This window comes from Desmodus rotundus, chromosome X (genome assembly GCF_022682495.2).
Source record: "Desmodus rotundus isolate HL8 chromosome X, HLdesRot8A.1, whole genome shotgun sequence".
NCBI lineage: Eukaryota > Metazoa > Chordata > Mammalia > Chiroptera > Phyllostomidae > Desmodus > Desmodus rotundus.
Genome location: NC_071400.1, coordinates 10,507,676 through 10,532,825, shown reverse-complemented (window position 1 = coordinate 10,532,825; position 25,150 = coordinate 10,507,676). Strand labels below are relative to the sequence as shown.

General features: G+C 39.0%; 1 protein-coding gene and 1 long non-coding RNA gene across 2 annotated transcripts in view; one reads left to right on the top strand and one right to left on the bottom strand.

Moving 5' to 3' along the window:
* Positions 1 to 23,421, top strand: part of ZDHHC15 (zinc finger DHHC-type palmitoyltransferase 15) — a 75,092-nt gene extending 51,671 nt beyond the window's left edge. Inside the window, exons 8-12 of the mRNA XM_024555276.4 lie at positions 1,521 to 1,653; positions 3,187 to 3,313; positions 8,916 to 9,019; positions 19,489 to 19,567; positions 23,290 to 23,421. Coding sequence (XP_024411044.1) covers positions 1,521 to 1,653; positions 3,187 to 3,313; positions 8,916 to 9,019; positions 19,489 to 19,535 — 411 coding nt within the window. The 3' untranslated portion in view covers positions 19,536 to 19,567; positions 23,290 to 23,421. The remainder of the gene's footprint in view (positions 1 to 1,520; positions 1,654 to 3,186; positions 3,314 to 8,915; positions 9,020 to 19,488; positions 19,568 to 23,289) is intronic.
* Positions 1 to 24,645, bottom strand: part of LOC128779970 (uncharacterized) — a 28,418-nt gene extending 3,773 nt beyond the window's left edge. Inside the window, exons 1-3 of the long non-coding RNA XR_008425991.1 lie at positions 24,550 to 24,645; positions 23,263 to 23,382; positions 22,159 to 22,298 (exon numbers count right to left, since the gene is read on the bottom strand). This is a non-coding gene — a long non-coding RNA (uncharacterized lncRNA). The remainder of the gene's footprint in view (positions 1 to 22,158; positions 22,299 to 23,262; positions 23,383 to 24,549) is intronic.
* Between the last annotated feature and the right edge of the window lie 505 nt (positions 24,646 to 25,150).

Genomic DNA, 25,150 nt, shown 5'->3' with positions numbered 1-25,150 from the left:
AGTAGAGATGTGAAATAAAAACCCAGCCAAGCAAAATCCACTACAAAATGATATATGGTGTTTTTCTTATAAATTCAAAACAAGACAAACAAAAAGCAATCAAATTCAGTTTGAGTGCTTAGGCCAAGAGGTATCATTTTAAAAGGGAGCTTCAGATAAAAGTCCCTGGAGGTTGAAGTCCTAGCTAATAGGGATAGCTATTTTCTGAGGTGCAAATTTCATGCAATTTCCCCCAGACCACGCCTCACATGAAAGCATCTCACTGGCTTAATTCCGCTTCTCTTTGTTCTTCAAACACACTCACTCTGGAAGATTCCCAGTATTTCCTTACATCAAAATGAATTAAAATCTCCTCTAAGAGAAGAAAAAAAGCCTGTGCTACCCAAATTTGCCAGGTGTTTTCCAGCTTTAATTTTCTTCTTCCAAACTAGAGTAGAACCAGATCCTAATGTAAGGTCCACTTCAAGAATCACCTTTTAACTTTATCACTCGAGATCACTTGGAAATATTTGAAAATAATTTATCACGTGAAAACAATGTTCAGCATAGGAAAGGAGGGAAGGAAGAAAAGTCATTCTCACAACTGCTCACTCCAGAATTGAATTTTTTCCTAATATTTTCTTCAGAAAATGAGATGTTACATGCTGTGCATGCTATAGAACTTCAGAAAATTCATGTTGGTCTAGGGCTGCACATTTTTAAAAAACCTGGTGCCACATAGAGGACAAGATGTCCTAGCTAACTATAGAAATCTTAAAGTGTGGTGATGGCCTGAGGGCAGAAGGGGTGAGGGCTGGGTGGAGGTGAGCAAAGGGCGAAAATGGAGACATCTGTAAAAAATCTTTAGCTGCATACTTTTAAATTAGCCTGTCAAATACTGCTTGATTTTACTGTCTAAACAGTAATTTCACAGGATGTAATATATCAGTATATTATACTTCAGCTATTTAAAACACACACACACAGAATTAGTAGTAGCTTTAAAATAAGGTCATAGCTTATGAGAAGAACATCTTGAAATTCTACCTGTGTATTTTAACTTCCTTTACATATCACCATGGCATTTTCAATACACAGTGTCCAAAGAAAGATGGCATATAAAGTATTACAGAATAACCCACCTTGAGATAAGAGGATGAACCCTATGATCTCAAAATTACCTGTAGCCCACGGTTCATAATTTGAAAACTAAATGGAGAACAAGCCTTAAGACATTGCATTACCAATTATGGACTGAGTGCACCCTTTTCACGTTACCTTTTTCTAGTGGGTACAATGTAGACTCTATTTTACACTGAACTGCACTTAAGCAAAAACCCACTTTAGCGTTTGTAAGCTGAAAGCATATCCATAAGAGGCACGGTCATCAACAGAAAGAAGTCTTGTAAATATTTTTAAAGAGCTAATTTTACATTGCAACTAGACATTTTAAACATATGAAAAATTACGAACCAATATAGAAAAGCTAGCCAAGCCTCAGCACTTTAATCTTTTGTTTCTGTTTATTATTTCTTTTCTAGGGGGAATTGCCAAGTGTTCGCTCTAAGTTCCATGTCCTTTTTCTCCTCTTTGTGGCCTGCATGTTTTTTGTCAGCCTTGTGATTCTCTTTGGTTACCATTGTTGGCTTGTCAGCAGAAACAAAACCACCTTAGGTAAGACTGGATATTAAGACTAGGGAAATAACATATTAATGTATATCACAGTGACCTGTGTGTTGTTCCCAAGGAATACACAAACTTCCAGTGAAGCATTTTAGCTGCAGTGACATCCCCTTGTCTCCAAACTGAGACAAATGTAAACACATTGTACCAAACTGGAGAGCCATGATGAATGAAGCTTACAGAGCAGAGAAAGCATTAGTGAATGAAACCTCATACCAAACCAAAAACGACCGTTGCTCTTTACAGTTCATATTGCATAGTAGCTCTCCAGATGTATAGCTTGAAATTTTTCTAAAAAGTGTTCACATGAGGAAGCGAAGGGAAGAGTCGGTATAGGAGGGCATACTTGGAGGAGGAAGTAAAGGTCAATAAAGATAGAACAATCTAATGTATTGAGCACATCCAAAAATCGAGTCCTGAGAAAGAATTCAAGCCAACAAATCATTGGATGTCCACAATCATCAAGGAGCTGTGTGGGGACTGTGAGAATGAGAGAACTATATTAAACAATGGAGTCTCTAGAAAATGAGTAGACGAAATGAACATTTTTTCTGTCCATTACTATGTACTCTGGGATATTATTTGGACAACTGTATTTCTGATGGATTACAGTGCAGCAATTTTTTCATCTATGGTGAAAGAAATATTTGCACTGTATGCAAATTAATGCATGAGGAGAAAGTGTCAAAATGTTGAATGTTTAGCTAAAATAGATTTGAGGAAAGTTTAGTACAAAAGCCACTATACTTTTAAACTCATTTGCTAATAACACTAATAGGTAACAAAGCATTTGCACTCATTTTCTAAACCGAATATATATGTAGCACTTAGTTGCTAGGGTGGCAGATTCAGCTGCAAATAAAAAAGTACTAAAAGGTTCATGATAAAAGAGTCTGAAAACAAAGACCAAAAAGGAAATAGCCAGATGCAGCCAGAGTCCATCAGTGAAAGTATTTGCTTAATGGAATAAATGTGTGTTTAAATATAATGTGCACTGACATGGTCCAGTTCCTCACAGTATTTAAGGTGATTATAGTTCACCCCGTTTCTTACACTGCAGGCTTCAGTGTGAACATCTTCATTTTTGAAATGATTCAAAACCAAATCAATGTTATTATCATCTCTTTATGTGTTATTGCTTTGGCCCCAACCCTAAAGATGGAGATCATTCGGTGGTTGTTGTTAAGTAGATTCAAATAAAGTGCTATTAACTTTACTGTGTTGCTCTTGACATGCAGCACTACCAAATATATTCTATGCCCGTAGCTGCTTAGTTATTTCTTCCATCACGTGTTTCTCTGCCATTTTTAAAAAAGAGAATAACAAACTTACTTTGTATTAAGTGCTTAAAATGTTTTTTACTGAGTGATTTAGCAGTCACTAAGAATGAAGGGCCTATGCTACCACAGCAAAAAAGTATAGAACCAAGTCACATTCAGAGAGAACTGTAAAATCATGATAGTCCTGAAATTTAATCCCTTATTGCTTTCTTCCTCTTTTCTTCAACTCCCCTACCTGCCACAGAGGCCTTCTGTACTCCAGTGTTTACAAGTGGCCCGAAGAAAAATGGGTTCAACCTTGGCTTCATCAAAAATATCCAGCAGGTTTTTGGAGACAACAAAAAGTTCTGGTTAATACCTATTGGGTCCAGGTAGGTAATTATTACCACTAAAAGAGGTTCATGTTGGACCATACCCTGAAGTAGCAGATTCAGTTTTGACTGTAAGATGCAGCAGGTGTCAGTGCAGTGTAAAACTCTATTCCCTGAGTTTTTCACACGAGGTTGGGTACTTTCAGGGTGGTATGGCCATAGACTATTCCCTAAGTTTTTCATTTCAAAGATGAATCAGGAAGTGAGGGTGTGATAAAACAGACATTCTTGCAAATTTTTTTGTGGCCGTGTAAACTGGTACCACTCTTTTATAAATGAATTTGGTAATATGTATTTTAAAATCGTAAGAATATATAGGTCAATTGTCTCAATAATTCCATTTCTGAGAATATATTATAAAGACAGAGACAAACTAGGTACAGAAAATGTTTATCATAGCATTATTTCCAGCCAATAATTAGGATACAACATAAGGTCTGAAAATATGGGAATATATATATGAAAATTAAAAAGTCAAAAGTAATGGTTATAAAGATTATATCACAATAAGGGAATGCTTACTATATTTTAAGTGAAAAAAATGTACAATTCAAAATGGTATGTACACTGTAATATCATTTCAGTGAGATGTGGTGCACTTGTGTTAATTTGAAAGCGACCTGGAGAGCCAAGAACACATTTTTATTTTTTCATTTATTATAGCACATTACAATATTTATTTAAAAATAATATATTTAAAAATAAATCTTTAAAATAAAGAAATAAAAATACGTAAAAATAGGATTTCCAGTGAAGATAGAACAGTAAGTAAATGCTATGCTCTCCTCCTCCCATGACCACATCAAAATTACAACTAATTATAAACCAATCACCCTGGAGAACCATCTGAACACAAGCTGAATGGAACTCCTATAACTATGGATATGAAGACAAGCCACATTGAGACTGGTAGGAGGTATGGATACTGGAAATGGGCTGGTCCCACACCCATGCATCGTGAGAAAGAATTGGGAGAGAGGGATATCTCAGCTGTGGAGGTCCCACCTTTGGAGCAGGAGATCTCAGCCCCACACGGCATACCCCAGCCCAGAACACAAGTGCTGAGGAGAGGAGTCCCTACAGCATCTGACTATGAGAATCAGTGTGGATTCTGTTTAGGTGAGATGGAGGGTTGCTATAGACCCAGGCATCCTCTTAAAAGGCCAAGTACAGACTCACTCAACTACAAAAACTCCCCCTATGTTCAGTCAAGAGAGAGCAGCTCAAAAGGCACCAGGGACATATGGGGAGAAACTGAATTGTGTGGCTTCAGGGCAATAGCTATTCCTTTGTTGAGCCCTACTCGCATATAGCCTGTAGGCACAGTGTCACCTAATGTAGCAAAACAAATAGATAAACAAGTTCAAGAAGTGCAGAGAGTCCCAAATAGGTTGAACCCAAAGGGGCCCACACCAAGACACATCATAACTAAAATGGCAAAGGATAAAGACAAAGAAAGAATTGCAAAAGTAGCAAGAGAAAGACAGTTACCTACAAGGGAATACCCATGAAATTGTCAGCTGACTTCTCAACAGAAATTTTGTAGGCTAGAAGGGATTGGCACAAAATATTCAAACTGATGAAAAACAGGATGCTAAAACCAAGACTATAATACTCAGCAAGGCTATTGTTTAGAATCAGAAGCAGATAAAGAGCTTTCCGGACAAGTAAAATCAGTATTACAAGAAGTGTTATAGGGACTTCTGTAAGAAGAGGAAGCAAAAAAGATTATAAATATGAATAATAAAATGATAATAACTACATATCTATTAATAATCACTTTAAATGTAAGTGGATTAAAAGCTCCAGTCAAAAGACATAAGGTAGCTAAATGAATAAGAGGACAAGACATAAAACAAAAACAAAAACAAGAAAACAAGACCCAGGGAACTTCCAGTCAAGATGGAGGTATAGTTAAACATGACTTGCCTCCTCACACACCACCTCAAAATTACAACTAAATTATAGAACAATCATCACTCAGAACTGTCAGAACTCAAGTTGAATGGAAGTCTGACAACTGCAGAATTAAAGAAACCACATCCATCCAGACTGGTAGGAGGGATGGAGACATGGATGGTTGGTCCCACATGCATGTGTGGTGGATAAAAATTTGTGAGGCATATCAAAGGAGTAAGGTGTCCCAGCCCCACACCAGGCCCCCCAGCAGAGTTTCAGTGCCAGGAAAATAAGTCCCCATGACTTCTGGCTGCAAAAAAAAACTGGGATTGAGTCAGTAGAAGAAATTTCTGGAGTCTCAAGGAGTTCCTTTTAAAGAACCCACACACAGACTTACCCAGACTCACTCCCTCTGAGCTTCAGCACCAGGGTAGCAGCTTGAAAGGAACCTGTGGCTTACAGGGAGGGAGTGTCTGGCATCCAGGTGAGATCTGGGGCACAGCTTTCACCCAAAGAGAAAGGTAGGCAGAGCCACAGAACTGGCAGGTGGGTGCCATATCTGAGACTCCATCAACCTGGGTAACACTGTTTGCCCCACCCTGGTGATTCCCTGAGATTCCACCCCACTCAACTTATAACTGTCAACAGTGACTTTCCCATATGAATGGCTGGTTTTGGGTCAGGCTTCACAACTTCTTAAATCATTTCAAACAAGCAGCGGCTGGCCACAATGAGCCACCAGTTGCTGTACCCCTTGATAAGTAGTCCCAGGCCCAGCACTAGCAGCAGCCAGCCCAGATTCACAGCTTAGCTTCACCTGCAATTCCCAAGACCAGCACAAGTAGCAGCTATCTCAGACTGCTCTATAGCTCAGGCAGCATGGCCCCAGGCAAGACACAGGTGGGGATTGACATTAGCTTGCAACACCTGGGAAATTCCAGGGCCTGCACACCCAGTGGATAGCTACAGACCATGTCAGAGCACCACCACTCTGCCCCTGCACAGCTGATCTTCCACAAAGGGCAGGGGTTGGTGGTCAGTGGTCACAGCCAAACCTTACAACTGACTGCCCTGGGTAAATCCCTCCTAGTTACCTGCCAACAGCAACCAAGCCTCAACTACAAGAGAAGGGTGTATTCAGCCCACATGAACAACACACCTCCAAGTACCCAGCTTTGGTGATAGGGGAGCCTGTGCCACTGGACCCTATAGGACATATATTACATTAGGCCACACTACCAAGATGGGGAGTAATAGAAGCTCTACCTACTACATAGAAACAAACACATGGAGCCTTCCAAAATGAGGAGACAAAGAAACATGGGCCAAATGAAAGAACAGATCAAAACTCCAGAAAAAGAACTAAGTAATGAGAAGATAGTCAACCTATCACATGCAGAGTTCAAACCACTGCAAATCAGGATGCTCACAGAAATAGTTGACTTTGGTCCCAAAATAGAGGAAGAAGTGAAGGCTATGCAGAGTGAAATAAAGGAAAATGTACAGGGAACCAACAGTGATGGAAAGGAAACCAGGACTCAAATCAATGGTTTGGACCAGAAGGAAAAAAATAAACATTCAACCAGAACTGAATGAAGAAACAAGAATTCAAAACAATGAGGAGAGGCTTAGGAACCTCTGGGACAACTTTAAATGTTCCAACATCTGAATCATAGGGGTGTCAGAAGGAGAAGAGGAAGATCAAGAAATTGAAAACTTATTTGAAAACATAATGAAGGAAAACTTCCCCAATCTGGTGAAGGGAATAGACTTCTAAGAAGTCCAGGAAGCTCAGAGAGTCCCAAAGAAATGGGACCCAAGGAAGAACACACCAAGACACATCATAATTAAATTCCCAAGGTAAAAAAAAGATAAGGAGAGAATCTTAAAAGCAGCAAGAGAAAAGGAGAGAGTTACCTACAAAGGAGTCCCCATAAGACTATCAACTCTCAAAGGAAACTTTGCAGGCAAGAAGGGGCTGGAAAGAAGTATTCCAAGTCATGAAAGGCAAGGACCTACATCCAAGATTACTGTATCCAGCAAAGCTATCATTTAGAATGGAAGGGAAGATAAAGTGTTTCCCAGACAAGGTAAAGCTAAAGGAGTCCATCATCATCAAGCCCTTATTATATGAAATGTTAAAGGAGTTATCTAAAAAAAAGATCAAAACCATGAACATTGAAAAGACATCAAATTTATAGCTATCAATAACTGAATCTAAAATTAAAAAAAAAAAAAAAACCTAAGCAAACAACCAGAACAGGAACAGAATCATAGGTATGGAGATAATTTGAAGGGTTATCGGCTGGGAGGAGGAATTGGGAGAATAGGGTTGATGTGCAAGTATTAAAAAGCATAATGGTTGGTACAAAATAGACAGGGAGATATAACAATAGTATAGGAAATGGAGAAGCCAAAGAACATGCATCAAATGCACGACCCATGGACATGAAGTAAGGGGGGGGTTGCTGAAAGGAAATGGGGTGGAGGGGGGCACAGGGTGAAAATTGGGACAACTGTAATAATATAATAATATAATCTTTTAAAAAAGAATAAGCTCAAAATTGATGAAAGACTTAATTGTGAAATGTGAAACCATAAAACTCATAGAAGAAAACATCAGTAAAATCTCCCACATTTATCTTAGAAATATTTTTTCTGTTATATCTCCTCAGGCAAGGGGAACAAAGGAAAAAATAAACAAATGAGACTACATCAAAATAAAAAGGTTTTGCACAGCAAAGGAAACCATCAACAAAATGAAAAGATAACCCACTAAATGGGAGAACATATTCATCACTGATACATCTGATAAGGGGTTAACATCCACAGTTTACAAAGAACTCATACAATTCAACACCAAAAACAAACAAGCAAACAAACAATCCAATTAAAAAGTGGGCAGAGAACCTGAAATCTGTTCATTTTTAGTCAAACACATTTGTGAATAGGGTAAAAGGTATACGTAATATCTAATGAATAATGCAAAAGTCACTCCTACAAATTTGGAATGCATTCAGATATATAGACTCAAATATTCAAATTATAACCCACTTTGGTTATGGCCAGCTCAGTTTCTTCCAAAGCATCCCATCTGCTAGTGGCCATAGATTAACCTAGGAAGGAGTCCTAGGTTACTGTAGATATCCCTAAGGTGGATTCCACATGTGGATAATTGCACCCAGAATCTGCACTCTTAGGGGTGACTCACTCTGTCTCTTTTCCCCAATTCTTCATAACCTTTGCACTATACAGGCCAAAGAGTGGGGCATTCAGACATTATTACTATCTGACAGCAATTTACAGCAACTTACCTCCACTGTGTTCAGTGATACTGAATCTGGTAATTTTCTTTGAAAATTTAGAAGCAAACAATAAGATGAATATAATTGGGATCATCATCATGAAATAATATCTATGGAGCATTTTATGCACACATAAGATGTTTTTGTTTATAAGCAACTCTTTAATTTGTGTCTCACAATGCCCAGTCAAACTGATGCAGACAAAGAAGTAAGATAGAGAAATTGAAAGCAATATAGCAGCCAAATGATGCTATTGTAAGATTCTGTTCCCTATGGCTCTAGCCAATGAGTGAAATCATTTAAATGTTGCTAAGAACCTTCTTATTTCTACTAGGGTTTTTACTTTACAAAAAGTCTATGTCAGTTGCAAGAGCTCACTGCCTTCCTTGTCCCTCCAGCCCTGGTGATGGACACTCCTTCCCTTTGAGGTCTATGAATGAGTCACAGAATCCACTGCTAGCAAATGAAGAGGCTTGGGAAGACAATGATGATCACAGCAGAGGTAAGTAGGCTCAAAAGTAAGGAATTCTTTTCTCCACCCAGCAGCCCAAGCACTAATAAAGACTATATTAATACAACCAATGTAGTGTAGTGAGCAAATTGTGTCCAGAAAGATTATATAACATGTCAACCTGATAAGTTCTCTTTGGATGGACAAGGACAAGTACGGGCAGATTTGTTTGGCAAATATGATTGACTTAGGTAGGATGAGATGGCAGCTTGGGAGGTTCATTACCAGCTTTGTGATACCGTGATTAAGTAGATAAATTGGAAAACATAATAAACAGTGCTATGCATTTTGTAAACAGTTCTGCCAGTTGCTCACTCATTGTCCTTTGTCCTTAGTTAATTTAGTCAGTGGCCAACAGCTTATGTTTTTGTACTCTGATTCATTCACTTTGCTTATATTTTCCATAAAATCTCATTCCCATTCTCTTTTAGAATGGGTTGAATATGTGAAAACAAAATAGATAGCATTGCAGGCGAGGCTACACATGCATGTAGTCTATTTTTCTAAAAGGCAGAGGAGCAAAGGAAAAACAAGGAAGCAGAACTTTGCCCCTCCACCTTTCTCCCACCAGATTTTTGGGTCATCTTGAAATATTTTTGTGAAGAGCTGAAAGTTAAGTTCTCGTACCATGTACCCCATTGCCACCCATTCTTTGTCTTCATGTAATGCTATGATTACTACCGTGCCTCCAGCATTTGCTTATGTTGCTAATAACAGGCTTCAGAGAGTCATTTTTAGTCCCAGTAATGCAGTAGCTGACAGAAATTTTGAGTAATAACTTGAGGCTCATTAAGGTGGGGAACAGAGCTCAGAAACAAGCCTTTCTAAATATTCACCCAGTTAGATCGTCTAGGCCCAGATTCCGTACCTGGAAGTCCAGTGTTAGAGTGAGGTACGTTAATAAGACTAATCAAGGCAAAACAGTCCCAAATCCGTAATTACAAAAGGAAAGAGTGCTTGCCCGGCCCAAAGAAGTTGTAACAGAAGAAACTCCCTTACCTTCTCTTGCTGACGCTTTATTGAAAAACTGACTGTGTTTTGATATACCTTCCTTCAGCTATCAGTCTTTTTGAACAGACTTTTATTTATAGCAGTTTCTAGTAAAGGTGATAACTTTTATTTTGGTATTAAAAAACCCAAACTAATAGAAATCAGAGACTTATAATGTCTTAACCTGGTTTAAAATATCTCCATAATGGAAAAAAAAATCATATCTGAGCCTGGTGTTGGCAAGCAGAATACTTTTAAGTCTAGATGTAGCACTACATTATAAAGAGGTTATTTTCTTAAGCCAGTTTCCAATTCCAGACTTGATCAAAAATATTCAACCATAAAAATGGTATAGCATCACCAGTGGGAGCAGGATAGGGGAACATAACGTGGTTAGGGAAAGACGGGCGGCAGAGAACACAGGCTTTGTTGGTTGGGTGTGAGTTCACTGAGCTGAGGAGCTGCTTTTCAGGCATCTCTTGCCAATCAAAGCCCCAGAGGGGGACTCTCTCAGCCTGTGTCACCATGACCAAGGCCAGTAGCAAGGGCAGGAATCTCTGTGACAAGCTAGATGGCAACAAACTGAACCTGAGCCTCGGCGACCTGTTGTATATATATTGTATTGTGTGTCCACCCTCTCAACTCCAGTCTCCTTCCATCACCATGTATCTCCCTGGACCCTCTCCTATCTCCCCCAACCCCCTTTCCCTCTGGTAATCACCATGCTGTTGGCTGTGTCTATGAGGTTTCTTTGTTTGCTTAATCCCTTCAACTTTTTTACCCAGCCCTGCCAGCCCCCCTCCCCTCTGACAGCTGTCAGTCTGTTCTCTATCTATGAGTCTGTTTCTATTTTGTTTGTTAGTTTATTTTGTTCACTAGATTCCACATATCAGTGAAATCATATGGTACTTGTCTTTCTCTGACTGGCTTCTTTCACTTAGCATAATGCTATCCAGGTCCATCCACATTGTTGCAAAGGGTAAGATTTTATTCTTTTTTATTGCCAAGTAGTATTCCATTGTATAAATATACCACAGCCTTTTTTATCCACTCATCTAGTGATGGACACATGAGCTGCTTCCAAATCTCTAAAATACAAAAACAAAAATTTGCTTGTACTTGCTAATACAACCTTTGGTGTTAATGATAACCAGGGCTTTGAGGAATTAATCTCATTCTTATCAAATGCTGGACATTTATCCAGAAAAATATTGACTTCAGACTCTAGAATATTGTAGGTCTTAAATATACTCTAGTATACTACTCCTTTGTTTGGGCAAAACACAAAATTTTTTGGATGAGACCATTAGTAACTTTTCAGGGTAGAAGAAGTTTTTGATTTATTTTCAATTTGGTATTTTCTGTTGCCATGATAAATAATCCATTAAGAAAAATATGGGACTTCTAGTCAAAATGGAGGTGTAGGTAAGCATAGCTCGCCTACTCGCACAATCACAGCAAAAATTACAACTAAACTACAAAATAACTATCATCCAGAATTGTCACGTAATTGAGCCATATAGAACTCCAACAACTAAGGAATTAAAGAAGTCACATTCATCCAGATGGGTAGGAGGGGCAGAGATGTAGAAACAAGGAAATGTAGAATGGATGGTTCCACACCCACATGTGGTGGATAAAAATCAGGAGGGATATCTTAGGAGCGAGGGATCCCAGCCCCACACCAACCCACCCAGCCCAGAGATTCAGTGCCAGGAAGATAAGTCCCCATAACTTCTGGCTATAAACACCAGTGAGGGTTGGGGTGGTAGAAGAAACTGCAGGATTTTCAGGCATCTCCTCTTAAAGGGCCCACAACGGACTTAGAACTTGTGCAGACTCACTGCCTCTGGGCTCTAGTACGGGGGCAGCAGCTGGAAGAGCACCAGTGGCACATGGGAAGAAACTGAAGTGTTTGGCATCAGGGTAAGTGCCATTGGACAGTTTCCTCCTGGACAAAACTCCAGAGGCCAGGCAGTGGCATTGTCCCCTCTCTGAACCCTCCCCCACACAGAATCACAGAGTAATGACACCATATTTGAGACTCCATCAACGTAGTTCACAGGGGTTGCCCCTCCCTGGCCATTATCTAAGGCTCCACGCCATCTGATGTATGGGTGTGTTTTTCTACATTAGGCCACCTACTAAGACAGGGAGTCAAAGCAGCTCTACCTAATACATAGAAACAAACACAGGGAGGCTGCCAAAATGAGGAGAGAAAGAAATATAGCCCAAATGAAAGAACAGAACAAAACTCCAGAAAAAGAACTAAACAAAATGGAAATAAGCAATCTATCAGATGCAGAGTTTAAAACACTGGTTATTAGGATGCTCAAGGACTTCATCGGGTACTTCAACAGTGCAAAAAAGACCCAAGCGGAAATAAAGGTTACATTAAGTGAAATAAGGAAAAATTTACAGGGAATCAACAGTGAAGTAGATGAAGCTGAGAATCAAATCAATGATGTAGAACACAAGGAAGAAAAAAATTTCAATCAGAGCAACAAGAAGAAAAAAGAATTAAAAAATTGACGATAGGGTAAGGAGCTTCTGGTATGACTTCCAATGTACCAACATTCATTTAGAATGGAAGGACAGATAAAATGGTTCTCAGACAGGGTGAAGCTGAAGGAGTTCATCACCACCACGCCATTATTACAGGAAATGTTAAAGGGACTTATGTAAGAAAAAGAAGAGAAAAACCATGAACATTAAAAAGACAACAAATTTCCAAGTATCAACAAATGAATCCTAAAAAAAATGATTAAACTAAGCAAACAACCAGAGCAGGAACAGAGTCACAGATATGGAGATAATATGGAGGGTTATCAGCTGGTAGTGGGAGAGGGAGAATGGGGAAATGGTGCAGGGATTAAGAAGCATAGTTGGCCTGGCTGGTGTGGCTCAGTGGATTGCATGCTGGCCTGTGAACCAAAGGGTCACTAGTTTGATTCCCAGTCAGGGCACATGCCTGGGTTGCAGGCCAGGTCCCCAGTAGGGACCGTGCAAGAGGCAACCACACATTGATGTTTCTCTCCCTCCCTTTCCCTCTCTCTAAATAAATAATAAATCTTTTTTTAAAAAAGAAGCATAATCAGTAGGAACAAAGACACAGAGGGAAGTTAAAATAGTATAGGAAATGGAGAAGCCAAAGAACTCACAAGTACCCATGGACATGTACTGGGGTGGGGGGAATGCTGGAGAGAAGGGGAGTACTGGGTAGAGGAGGGCAAAGGGTGAAAAATTGGGACAACTGTAATAGCATAATCAATAAAATATTTTTTAAAAAATAAAATATTCAAAATGTAAAAATACAATAAAGATTACATTTTTTAAAAAAATGGTAATCAATTCACAACTCTCAACAATTGAATCTAAAAAACAAACTGAGCAGACAAGCAGAACAGAAGCCAGAATCATAGATATAGAGATCATTTGGAGAGTTGTCAATTGGGAGGGGGAAGGAGGGGAATGGGGGAAAGGTGCAGGGATGAAGAAGTACAAATTGGTAGGTACAAGACAGACAAGGGGAGGGTAAGAATAGTATATGAAGTGGAGTAGCCAAACATCTTATATTCATGACCCATGGACATGAACTAAGGGTTGGAGTATTGCCAGAGGGGAGGGGTGCAGGGGGGCAAAGGGGGAAAAATTGGGACAACTGTGATAGCATAATCAATAAAATATATTTTAAAAAATAAAAATAAAGAAGCTGAACTAATAAAAAAGAAAAATAGCAGAAGAAATAAACTAGTATTTGTTAAAGCTATAACACTGGACTCATAAGGAGAGTTACACATTATTTTCTCTGAATTCAAGTGTCTTGCATTTATTTGAACAGATAAGACACATACAAGAAAAGTTGCCTAACAAAACACAGTGCAAGGTATGTTTTTGATTAAATAAATAGAACCATAAAGTTTGTGCCTGAAGAAATAAAAGGAGAGCGTGATTCCTGTGGGCTGGGCCGGGCTGGTCAGGAAAGGCTTTACAGAGGAAGTAGAATTTGGGCCTTAAATATTAGATAGGATTTGGATTCGTGGCAAGAAATGAAGAGGCAGAAGGAAAGTCACAGGTGTAATGCATAAGAGTCCAAGCTAAGTAAGAGGGATATGAACAATGTAGCCTAGAGTTTAAATGGTAGGAGACAGATAGGAACTGCTTAAAGTCAGACACCTTCTCACCTTTATTTTACTATAATCTCCAACCCTTGCAGAATAGGCTTGCATTATAGCATGATTGCTAGATTAATTCAGCAAGTAAATTGGTGTCATATCAGGTAGGTCCTTAGATATAAGGCTAAGAAGTCTTTTATGGATAATAAGGGACTGCTAATGGTTTTTGAGAAGGGGCACGATGTGAGGAAAATGTTGTTAGAGGAAGATAATGAAGTGAACTCCTACTGAAGCACACTTCCGTCCTGTGACAGAGATTGCTCTAATCCTTAGATCTTCTGAGAGGATTGGTAAGAGCCTTCTCCTCATCAGAACTCAAACTTTCCAAGTACATCCTGTATATAAGAGCACTGGTTTTGAGACAAGAGGCCTTTCACATCAAAAGCTTTGTTGTTTGAGAGCATTTCTGGGTGGTATTCTGTGCAGTCACCTCCCAGTCGGACAGCCATTGAAAGTTGCTTGAAGAAAAAATTACCTTATCACTTAGTTTGGGAGACCTAACCAGACCTCTGTGATTGTGCTTGAGGAAAATTAAAATACTACCACAGGACTGAGGCAAGGTTCTAAGTTAAATTCATGCTTTCTACCTCAAAGAATATATTTCTTCCAGGACACCAAGTGGACCTTACTTATTCCCATGCATGGTGGCAATAGGTAGGGCCAACTAGGGAAGAGTCCTTCATCTCAATCAGTTCTTTTCCAGCTTTCTATAGAAGAATTCAAGGTACATAGGCCTATACTAACATCTTACCAAACTGATCTTCCCATGGGAATTATATATATGGTTACATATGATGGGGTATATGGTTCCTTTCCACTAGGTTACTTTCTCTCATTCCTACATATAAAAGGCATTATCATTCTGGGGAAGCATGTAGGCTGGTTAACCAAAAATATACAGAAAAAAAAGAGAGGGGAGAAGGAGAGAGTAACATATGTTAAATTTATTTGAGGAGATAAGACACATACATAAAATGTTGCCTGACAAAACACAATGCAGCATACACTGTTTGACTGAATGAGTAGAACCACAAAATTTGTGCTATAGGAATTCTAAGGAGATTCATTCTTGTGGGCTGGGCTGGTCAGGAAAGGCTTTACAGAGGAAGTAAAAACTGGGTCTTAGAGATCATATAGGATTTGGCCCTGGGTGGTGTAGCTCAGTGGATTGATTGCCAGCCCGCAAACCAAAAGGTCACCTCTTTGGTTCCCAGTCAGGGCGCATGCCTGGGTTGATGGCCAGGTCCCCAGCTGGGGGCATGTGAGAGGCAACCACACATTGATGTTTCTCTCCCTCTCTTTCTCCCCCCTTCCCCTCTCTCTAAAAATAAATACATAAAATCTTTTAAAAATATCATATAGGATTTGGACGGGTGGAAAGGAATGAAGAGGGAGAAGGTACAAGGAAAGTCAAGAATACATGCACAAGACTCCAAGCTAAGTGATAAAAAAGTAATCTGGCTCCAACAAAAAGTTTGGATGGTAAGGAACTGGATAGGAACTTGAAGTTAGGGATCTTATCACCTTCATTTCCTTATTCTCTGCAACCCTAGCAAAATAAGGCCACATATAGATGATTGTTTAATTCCAAGAGTAATACTAACATTTGTTGAATGACTATTATATGCCAAGCAGTCTACAGGCATCGTCACATTTAAGAAATACAATCACATTGTAAGTTGTAAATATTAAATATTAAATAACGTGTGGTAAATAAATTCTTACTGGGCCACCCAAAAACAACAGAACACAGAGGGAAGTCCAACAGACAGGCTTTGCTAGGTTTCTCTCTGTCTGCCACATTTAATTCGTATATGCTAAGGTTCCCTTCTGAAAGCAAGTTGTTCTATCTGAATTCCTTTAGGAAGAAGGTAAAGGGGGAGGGTCAAAGTTTCTTTCTGAATCTTTTATTTCTTAAAATCAATATGCCAAAAGGGCTGGGCTGGTCCGTATTTTGGAGTGGCAAAACTTTGTTCTCTCCCAAGTTATAGTGACACAATGAAATATAAATTTGAAAAAGATTACTCAGCACTAGTATGTAGAATGGCTTGAAATGTGGAGATACAAGAGCCGGAAAGAGGGATAGTGGGGCATGTGTCACAACGGGCTTCATGAGCAGTGGTATCACTAGAAGTGTAGAGGGAGCATCAAAGCCAGAAGACATTTTAAATAACCGGAAATAGTCCCAGTGACTAGAGAGATCTGGGAGGCATTTGTATAGAGATGGTAGTTAAACCCATGAGAGGTGTAGAAGATAATCAAGTGAGAGAATAAGGCTAGGAAAGTACATACAATGTAAAATTTGGAGTCAGCTAAGCAATGTTGACATACCTTCGTGTGGACGAGGAAATGAACGAAGAAAAAGAAAGTCATGGGGTAAAGATAGAATCTTAGACGACAGTCATAATTCAGGGGAGAGCATCACAAAAATACTGTGAATGACAGAGTATCACCTTATTTTACAGATGAAAAGGCTGAGGTTGGGGAGGTAGAATGGCTTATGTAAGGCCATGAAGCATTTGCAACTCAACCTAAGGTGTTTCAGATGCCACATTGTGTTCATTAACCTACCCTTCTCAGTCACTGAGAACCAATGGCTAGAAAGTTTACCTATACTTTTATGGTCACTTCCCAAGGATCAAGGACTTATGTGGGAACGTAAGAGTTTTAAGGAAGAGAGGATATCTAGGACTAAAACTAAAATGGGGCCATTCTCGGTTGAAATTGACATCTCCTGACTAGTGGTGAAATCACTGCAGCATAGGCAGCAAAAGCAGGTGGGGGTTAGGAAAGAGAGTAAGTGCAGAGGGTAGAAGGAGGAGGTAAACTGACTTTTGAAATTCTGCATTTGTCTTCTAATTGTGCGGAGCTGATGTTTTGAACAATCTGCATTTTTTTCAATTTAGCCCTCACCAGGTGATGACTCTACCGTTGCAGCCTTAGTTCAATCTCCCCTCGGAGTGCAACCATGAAGGAAGGTGATAATTGGGTTTTTAAGCTCAGGCTTTAATGTCTGCAAGTCTGATTTTATTTCAAATAATTGCTGGAAGGAAGGATCCTGTGCCAAACAGGTGTGTGGATTACAGTGGTAAAGAATAAAAGAAACCCATTTAGCAGAATACTAGATGCCAATTTCTGAAATGGTGCATCGCCCATCCACATCTCCAAAACTTTGAGACAGCCAACCGTCAGCAAGAAGTAGCAGGGCAAATAGTGCATTGCATTTACAGAATTGCCTTTCGTACTTTACAGTTGCCTTCGCGGTAGAAATGTGTAAGTGAGGTGAGATGTATGCTAAAGCATTTGCTGGTACCTTTTCTCTTTGAGTTATTTGACAAACATGAGTTGTTCTCTGTCCTTCATGGAAGAGCTGTCCAATGCAGGTGCTTTCTGTTCAGACTTAAGGACAAGAATACCCTAAGTCTGGGGTTCCAGACAAACGTCATACCCCACCACGAAGCTCTGACTCCAAAGACATTCTCAGAGCCACTTTTACTTTTCCACCCTTCCTGGAAGAAAGCAACCTTGTTTTGGGAATCTACCTAGTTAACTGTGGCAAGGGTAACCTACTCTGGCTAGCCTCTATCTTCTGGAATCCAGAGCCCACACTTTCGGGAGCACTGGGAATGGATTGTTGATTTCCTAAAGTAAAATGTCCTAAGCAGAAACTGTAAGGGTCAACCACTGTCAACTTTTTTACATCTCAAAGTGCCAAGTACATTTTACGCAGGGACTATAAAGAAAGTGACTATCTGCACATTAAGCGAGCTGATTCAGAGTACACTTTGCTCACCCAAAAAGCTGGAGGTTGGAAACAAAACATTTGTACTACAAATAATGTTGGCTGTTAATTTCAGAGCCTCTTATTTTCTACATACCTCACTCCTTTTTGAAAACACACCAACAGCCCTGGCTGGTGTGCTCAGTGGATTGAGTGCCAGCCTGCGAACTGAAAGGTCACTAGTTCAATTCACATGTCTGGATTGCGAGCCAGGTTCCCAGTTGGGGGCGTGCAAGAGGCAACTGATTGATGTTTTTCTTGCGCATGGATGTTTCTCTCCCTCTCTTTCCCCGTCCCTTCCCCTCTCTCTAAAAAATAAATAAATAAAATCTTTTGAAAAACCCACACAAGCACAAAGTCCTGTAAGAGCTACCTCAATTATGTCCAGTAGAATAACAGCAAGACAGGGTAATTTTATGAGTAGCGAGACCCAAAACATTCCATTAAAAGCCACATGATGTTGAGCTGTCATCACAGCTATTTAAGTCAAATACCAGGCAGTATTACAGATCAGATAATGCTGATAAATAAAATAATCTTCGTTCAGAGTACAGCAGGCTGACTACTCTTGCAATGTGAATGTCTGGGCTGGTGACAAATGCCCCAGTGTGGCACACCAGTCCTTAGAGATTTGCGGATGTCTGCTGCCTCTAGGGATTGAAAAAGAAGGAAATATTCCAGTGAATAAATACCCACCCATACAAGAGAAAAAAACATTTGATCACCTTCACTTTTTCCTATTTCTGTTTTTTGTTTTTTAAATTTTTTATTGTTATTATATTACAGTTGTCCCAATTTTTCCCCTCTTGCCCTCCTCCACACAGCCTGCTCCCCACTCCCACAGTCAATACCCAACTGTCATCCATGTGTCTGGGTCGTTCATACATGCTGTGTAACTAGTCTCTTCCCCTTCTTCCAGCCATTTCCCCACTTCCCTGTCCACTCTGCTTACTGTCAGTCTGTCCCATGTCTCCATGTCTCTGGTTCTATTTTGCTCGCTTGTTTGTTCTGTTGATTAATTTCCACTTAGAGGTGCGATCATACGGTATTTGTCTTTCACTGCCTGGCTTACTTCACTTAGCATAATGCTCTCTGGTTCCATCCATGCTGTTGTGAAGGGTAGGAGCCCCTTCTTCTTTCTGCTGTGCAGTATCCCATTGTGTAAATGTACCACAGTTTTTCGATCCACTCATTTACTGATGGGCACTTAGGCTGTTTCTAGCACTTGGCTATTGTAAATTGTGCTGCTATGAACATTGGGATGCATAGGTTCTTTTGAATTGGTGACTCAGGATTCTTAGGGTATATTCCCAGCAGCAGAATCGCTGGGTCAAAAGATAGTTCCATTTTCAGTTTTCTGAGGAAATTCCATACTCTTTTCCACAGGGGCTGCACCAGTCTGCGTTCCCACCAATAGTGCACTAGGGTTCCTTTTTCCCCACAGCCTCGCCAGCACTTGTTTGTTGAATGATAGCTATCTGACAAGTGATCACCTTCACTTTTCAACCTTGCAGATTATCCAGAAGGTTCATCATCTCTTGCGGTGGAAACAGAAACGTAGCAGTTTTCACATTTCCTGCATCTCTAAGACAGGTCAGTATTCTGAGGGAGGCACACGGAATGCAACCTGGACTGCTAAGAGGCAGCTTTGGGAGGTACTAGGAAAGGAGTAAGTTGTCACCCTGGTGAACAAGATGTTAAATTCGTCACTCTTGTATTATTCACATATGTGGGAGTTCTAGACATAATTTCCCTGTTATGTACTGGAAAGGATACCGTTATTCTCTGTTAACTCACAGTAGTCACTTGGACTAAAAGACCCACAGGCTATCCGGAAACTGCCCAACATCCCATTCAAGTTATGTGCTTTCATACTATGAATTATAAATTTTGTTGTGGCGCATTTTAGGCCTCTAAAATGATATACATTACGAATAGGTTCTTTTTTTTTACTCTATTTTTATTGTTGACACTATTACAGATGTCCCTGTCCCCCACCCCCTGCCTGCCTCCACCTTGCCTGTGGCCATCACTACCCTGTCGTCTGTGTCTATGGGTCACGCATATATGTTCTTTGACTAATCCTTTCACCTTCTTTCATCCAGTCCCCCTCACCAGCCACCCCCCCCCCCCCGTGACAACCGTCAGTCTGCTCCATGAATCCATGCCTCTCTCTCTATTTTGTTCATCAGGTTATTTTGTTCATTAGATTCCAGGCTCTTTCTGCCTGAGTCCATTATGTCAGCTAACAACCTACTCTTATCCACTCACAGGCAAAAGCACCATCCTCATACTCTAATTCTCCCCAAATGCTACTAATTTGTTCAGCAGTGTCAGGCAGCCTTATACATGAGATTGTCTTTTGTCTAGTGAGAAGCTAAAGAGCCTTCTCTTTGCAACATTCACAAGGAAATAATCCAGTGTAATTCAATATTAAATGGAGATTTTTTTTAGTGATAGAAATACCAGTGACTTCAAAGCCCTGATCTGATAAGCCTTCCAATTTTATTCCCATGAAAAAGCCAGCAATTATTCAGAAGCCTATCAATCTGTTTATGGGCTCTTGGGTCTTCACTTTTTTCCCTTATGAAACCCTGCTGTGTGCCAGTATAGCTACCGCATAAGATCTCGGATTTGCCAGCCACTTTGCCATTGTATTTGATGTATGTTATCTCATTTAATCCTCACAGCGACTCTGTGAGGTGAATGTTATTATCCCCGTTTTGCTTATGAGAAAGCTGTAGTCTAGAGATGTTAAATCGTCTTTGCAGCTAGTCAGTGGATAAACTGAAATTGCAAACCAGGTCCGTCTGACCTCAGAGCACGCTCTTACCACTGTGGCACTACATTTAAAAACATAACTTCGACTGTTTACCAGTACCTTCACTTACGATCAAAGGTTAAAAGCAGGGAAGAATTAAATGTCTTTTTATCCAAAGCACTGATGAAATGTTTGATATTTCAGTGAGACAACTAGGATGGTAGCATTCGGATTTCACTAATCTATGGCATGTGCCTCTCACATTTTCCTATTTTCACGTTTTACTATGAATAGTCTGTGAAACACTAGTATTTTGACCTGTTAACAGATGTTAAAGGGGGAATGAAGTTCTCTGTTGAAATAAATATAGGGAACCCTGTATTAGGAAAATTAGAGAGTTGTCTTTGCCATAGGGATTCTCAAGGCTTTTACTATGCAAATGAGTTTTGTGACTCTTGAAAAGGAGGATGTAGTAGCCCTCTGAACCGATTTCCCTGAATTTATTTTATTTTGTGCAGATCATGGAACCTTGTCTTTACTATAGCACTTATCAGGGCTTACAATATTCTAAGGAACTTTGTCAATCCCCAAAAGTGTAATAAATCTTGCCAAACTTATATTACCATATATCTCTTTTCTCGGAACATCTGGAGTGAATGTTAAACCATAAAATATATTTTGATATAATTTCCTTGATAAGAAAAATTGCTTTGAAGCAATGCTTTTCCCAGAGAACTCTGTTAAAATAAACTAAATGATTAATTTTGTGGGAAGAGTGGAAGAATCATATCAAAACTTAATCAAGATATGAAGAATTTGTAATGTGTATAGATCATTACTATAGTGGTGTTTATAAAAGGTCCAAATAGAAAACAACCTAAATGTCCACCAATAAAAAAAATGGTTGAATAAGTTATGTATGTCTACGTCCAAACTATTAGATTATTTATACATATTTCTTTTATTTTTAGAAGTTTTAAAAATTAAAATATGAAGAATAAAATGATTACTCATCTATTTACAACTTAGGATTAACAAATGCTAACATGTTTTCTGTCAAGTTTTTATATATAAAAAATTATTGCCATGTTTTTACACAAAAAGCACAGATTCTAGATGATATTTTCTTCAGAATGAAAATATAAACTTGGAGAAACATTTCTAAAACATAAAACAAAATTTAACATCATTAATTTAAAAAGATCTTGGAAATCAGTAAAAAAAGAAAAACACAACAGTTAGAAATGGGCAAAGGTACAATTGACAAAATAAAAGTAAAGATGAAGGGGGTGCCATTCCACAACCTGATTTCTCCCCTCTCCAGGCTGAGCCTCACAGTGAGTGCCGGGCTGCAGGGCTGTGTCTGTGGTTCATCTCTGTTTTTCTCCCTTCCCGCTACCCCAGTTCACTCCCATTTGCCCACCTTTAGGTGTTTCAATTAGTGGATCTGTCAGACGTGTTTGTGCATTAGCAGGGAATCCTTTGTTGAGTTATAGCTGTTCAAATTGATGAAACTTCGAGAGGAGAGACTAAGGGGACCTCTCATGCCGCCATTCCTCTGACCTAGAATCCATTTTATAAGTACATTAAACATACTTATAATAGAAAAGATAAAAAACTATGTATAATATCAAAATCACCCATAATCCACCACTGAAAGATTGCTTACATTAACATTTGGCTGTATCCTCTCAAATATTTTCTATGAATATATTTTTTTAAACATTGAAGTCATATTCAGTTTTGAGTTCTGCTTTTTTAATTAATGCCAAAAATTCCCATTATATCAAGGCGCTGTTTACTTAACCAATTCACTGCTGTTCAACATTAAGATTTTATCTAATTTTCACTATTATGAATAAGGCTGTCAATAATATCATTGGGCATAAATCTTTTTCCTAATTAATAATGATTTTCTTAGGATAAAATTCTAGAAGCAAAATCACTGGTATGAACTTTTAAATGACTCAATATACACGCCAAATTGTTTTCTAAAAAGCTTATTCTAATAGCAGCTACCTGAGTACCTACTATATGCCAAATATCATTTTAGATAATTTTATTATGCCTCGTTTACAGATGAAGAAACTATAGACGAAGGTCCATTGATGTTATTTGTCCAGAGTCAAAGAGATAACAAGGGACAAAGCTAGAATTCAAATTCAGAGTTGCCCAATTTCAAAGCTCATGTTATTCCGTGTGAATTTTAAAATATAAATTGTTTTGTGGGATGATATTATTATATAGTTACTGGGGAAAATGTGGAAAATACAAGTAGAAAGTAGAGAAAATAAAAATACCCACGAATCCACCACTTACAACAATTTAGTATATTTCCTCAGGCTTTTGCTCCAGATACAATTACCAGGTTAAAAATAACTATAATGTTGCATATGTAATTTTGCATTCTGCTTTTATTACTTAACATTTTTAATGCTGACCCATATTCTTTATAAACATAATTTTAACAGTCGCACATTATTGTCAATGGATGTTACCATGTGCATGTTTAAGTTGTTCAGCTCACCTGTGAATTTCTTTTTTTTATTCATAGGATCTTCTATCTCCCATGAAGTTTACAGAGTTCAATGTTGGGAACCATTCTAATCTTCAAAATAAGTCACCGTGGCGGATTGAGAGCTTCACTCTATGAAAACATTTTATCAAATACTTGCTGTGAAAATTGGTGTTTCCGAACTTTACAAGTCATTTAATTTACTGACTGAATTCATCAATCTGGTAGCAGTTAATACCATCCAGTCTTCCTCTCCTTCTTTCTACCCCGCACCTCAATCTGTGAAAGCCTAAACACATATAAATCTTTCTAGAGGCTATTTTCATTCTTCTTATACGGTAAAGCAGAATTCAAAAGACTTTCTTGGAGTCTTTAACTCCCCTGGAAAGTCTATTAATCATATCGATAGGGTCTTTGTGGAATTGAGGGGAGTCAGACTACAGACTACACTTGCTGCGTGCGTGCGTGCGCGCGCATCGACAAGCGTGCATATATGTAGTACATTTACACAAAAGTCTGCTATGGTATTGTGAAAATCAAGTTTAAAAACTCTGCGGTGTTTATTCAATAATTTTTTTCTAAATAGCAGTTTAAATCTATGCTGAACTGTGAACATCATCCCTATATCGGGTCCCTAAAATTCAAGAGAGAGATTTGATGCACCGCGATCCGGGTCCTCAAATTGGGAACCAAACACCGATGTAAATGTAAACCCCGATGTCTGTCATGGATGCGTGGTGTTCCCGAAAGTGCCACAGCTGGTTGGGAAGATCAGATCAGATCAGGTTTCTACTTTATTAAACATAACAATTAGTGTTTTCCACACTTGTGATACCAGCCTGTGGTAAAATTCTCTAATTACTTTTATTCTTTTTTTCTGCTCCCTAGCTTTATTTTAGCCTTTATGAGTTATTGTTATGATGAAAGAAAAACTATGAGCCTAAGTTATGGGCCATCGATTTTGTTAAGGGGGGTAGTGGTGATTTTCCGGTTTAATTACAATACTGTTCACCAGGATAAAATTTTACAATTGACATTGGCCTAAGGGTTAGCACTAAAGATCTGTGTTTTCCCAGGAAGCGTTAGTGTACAGATAGTGATAATCTAATAGTAATGTGACAATCCTTTGTTCTTCTTTGTTTTTTGTTTTGTTTTGTTTTGTTTAGTTTCAGTGGTATCTCAACCATGAAGATAGTTTACATTCATTTCCCCATTAATTTATAGTCATCCATTCTTTTATTCCCAGTACCTAAATTAGTGAGTATGGACACAAATGCTGCTTCTATATAATAATAGTACCTAAGAGTGTTGATGATGTTTGTTTCTCAGGCAGTGCTCCAGTGCCCAGCTCTTGACCGTAGAAATCCCAGCTCTTCCAGAGATCAGTGAGTGTTACAGGCATCTTCCAGATATCAAGGGGCTGAGCTCCTGGAGGAATGTTAGGTTTACTAAGTTATTTTCCCGCGAACCTGACTGAGTACAAAGAGTTGCCTGCCACAATCTACTCAGTGTTCAGGCTCCAGTGGAGCTGAGAAAGTGAGCAACTCAACTTCTTAAAGCAACAAGAGACCTGTTTATTTGGATTCTCTAGGTAATTTTGGTCAAGATAAGACTTTTATCATAAATTAAATTGATCGTGGCCAGCATATCATTTGAGAGAATACTAGATATGACTAAATATATCAGGGCCAGGGGCTGTTTCTCAAACTCAGACACTAAGAAGCGGCCTAGAAGACTATGCATACTGGATTTCCCAATGAAATTCTCTATGTTCAGGTGGGAAGAGTTTTCTCCTTCCTCTCTCCCTCCAAGACACTCCCTTGTTTAGGTTTCTGTTGAAAGCTTACTTGGCCATCTGCATGGGCTTATGATGGACAAGACTTGCCTTCTATTCGTATAG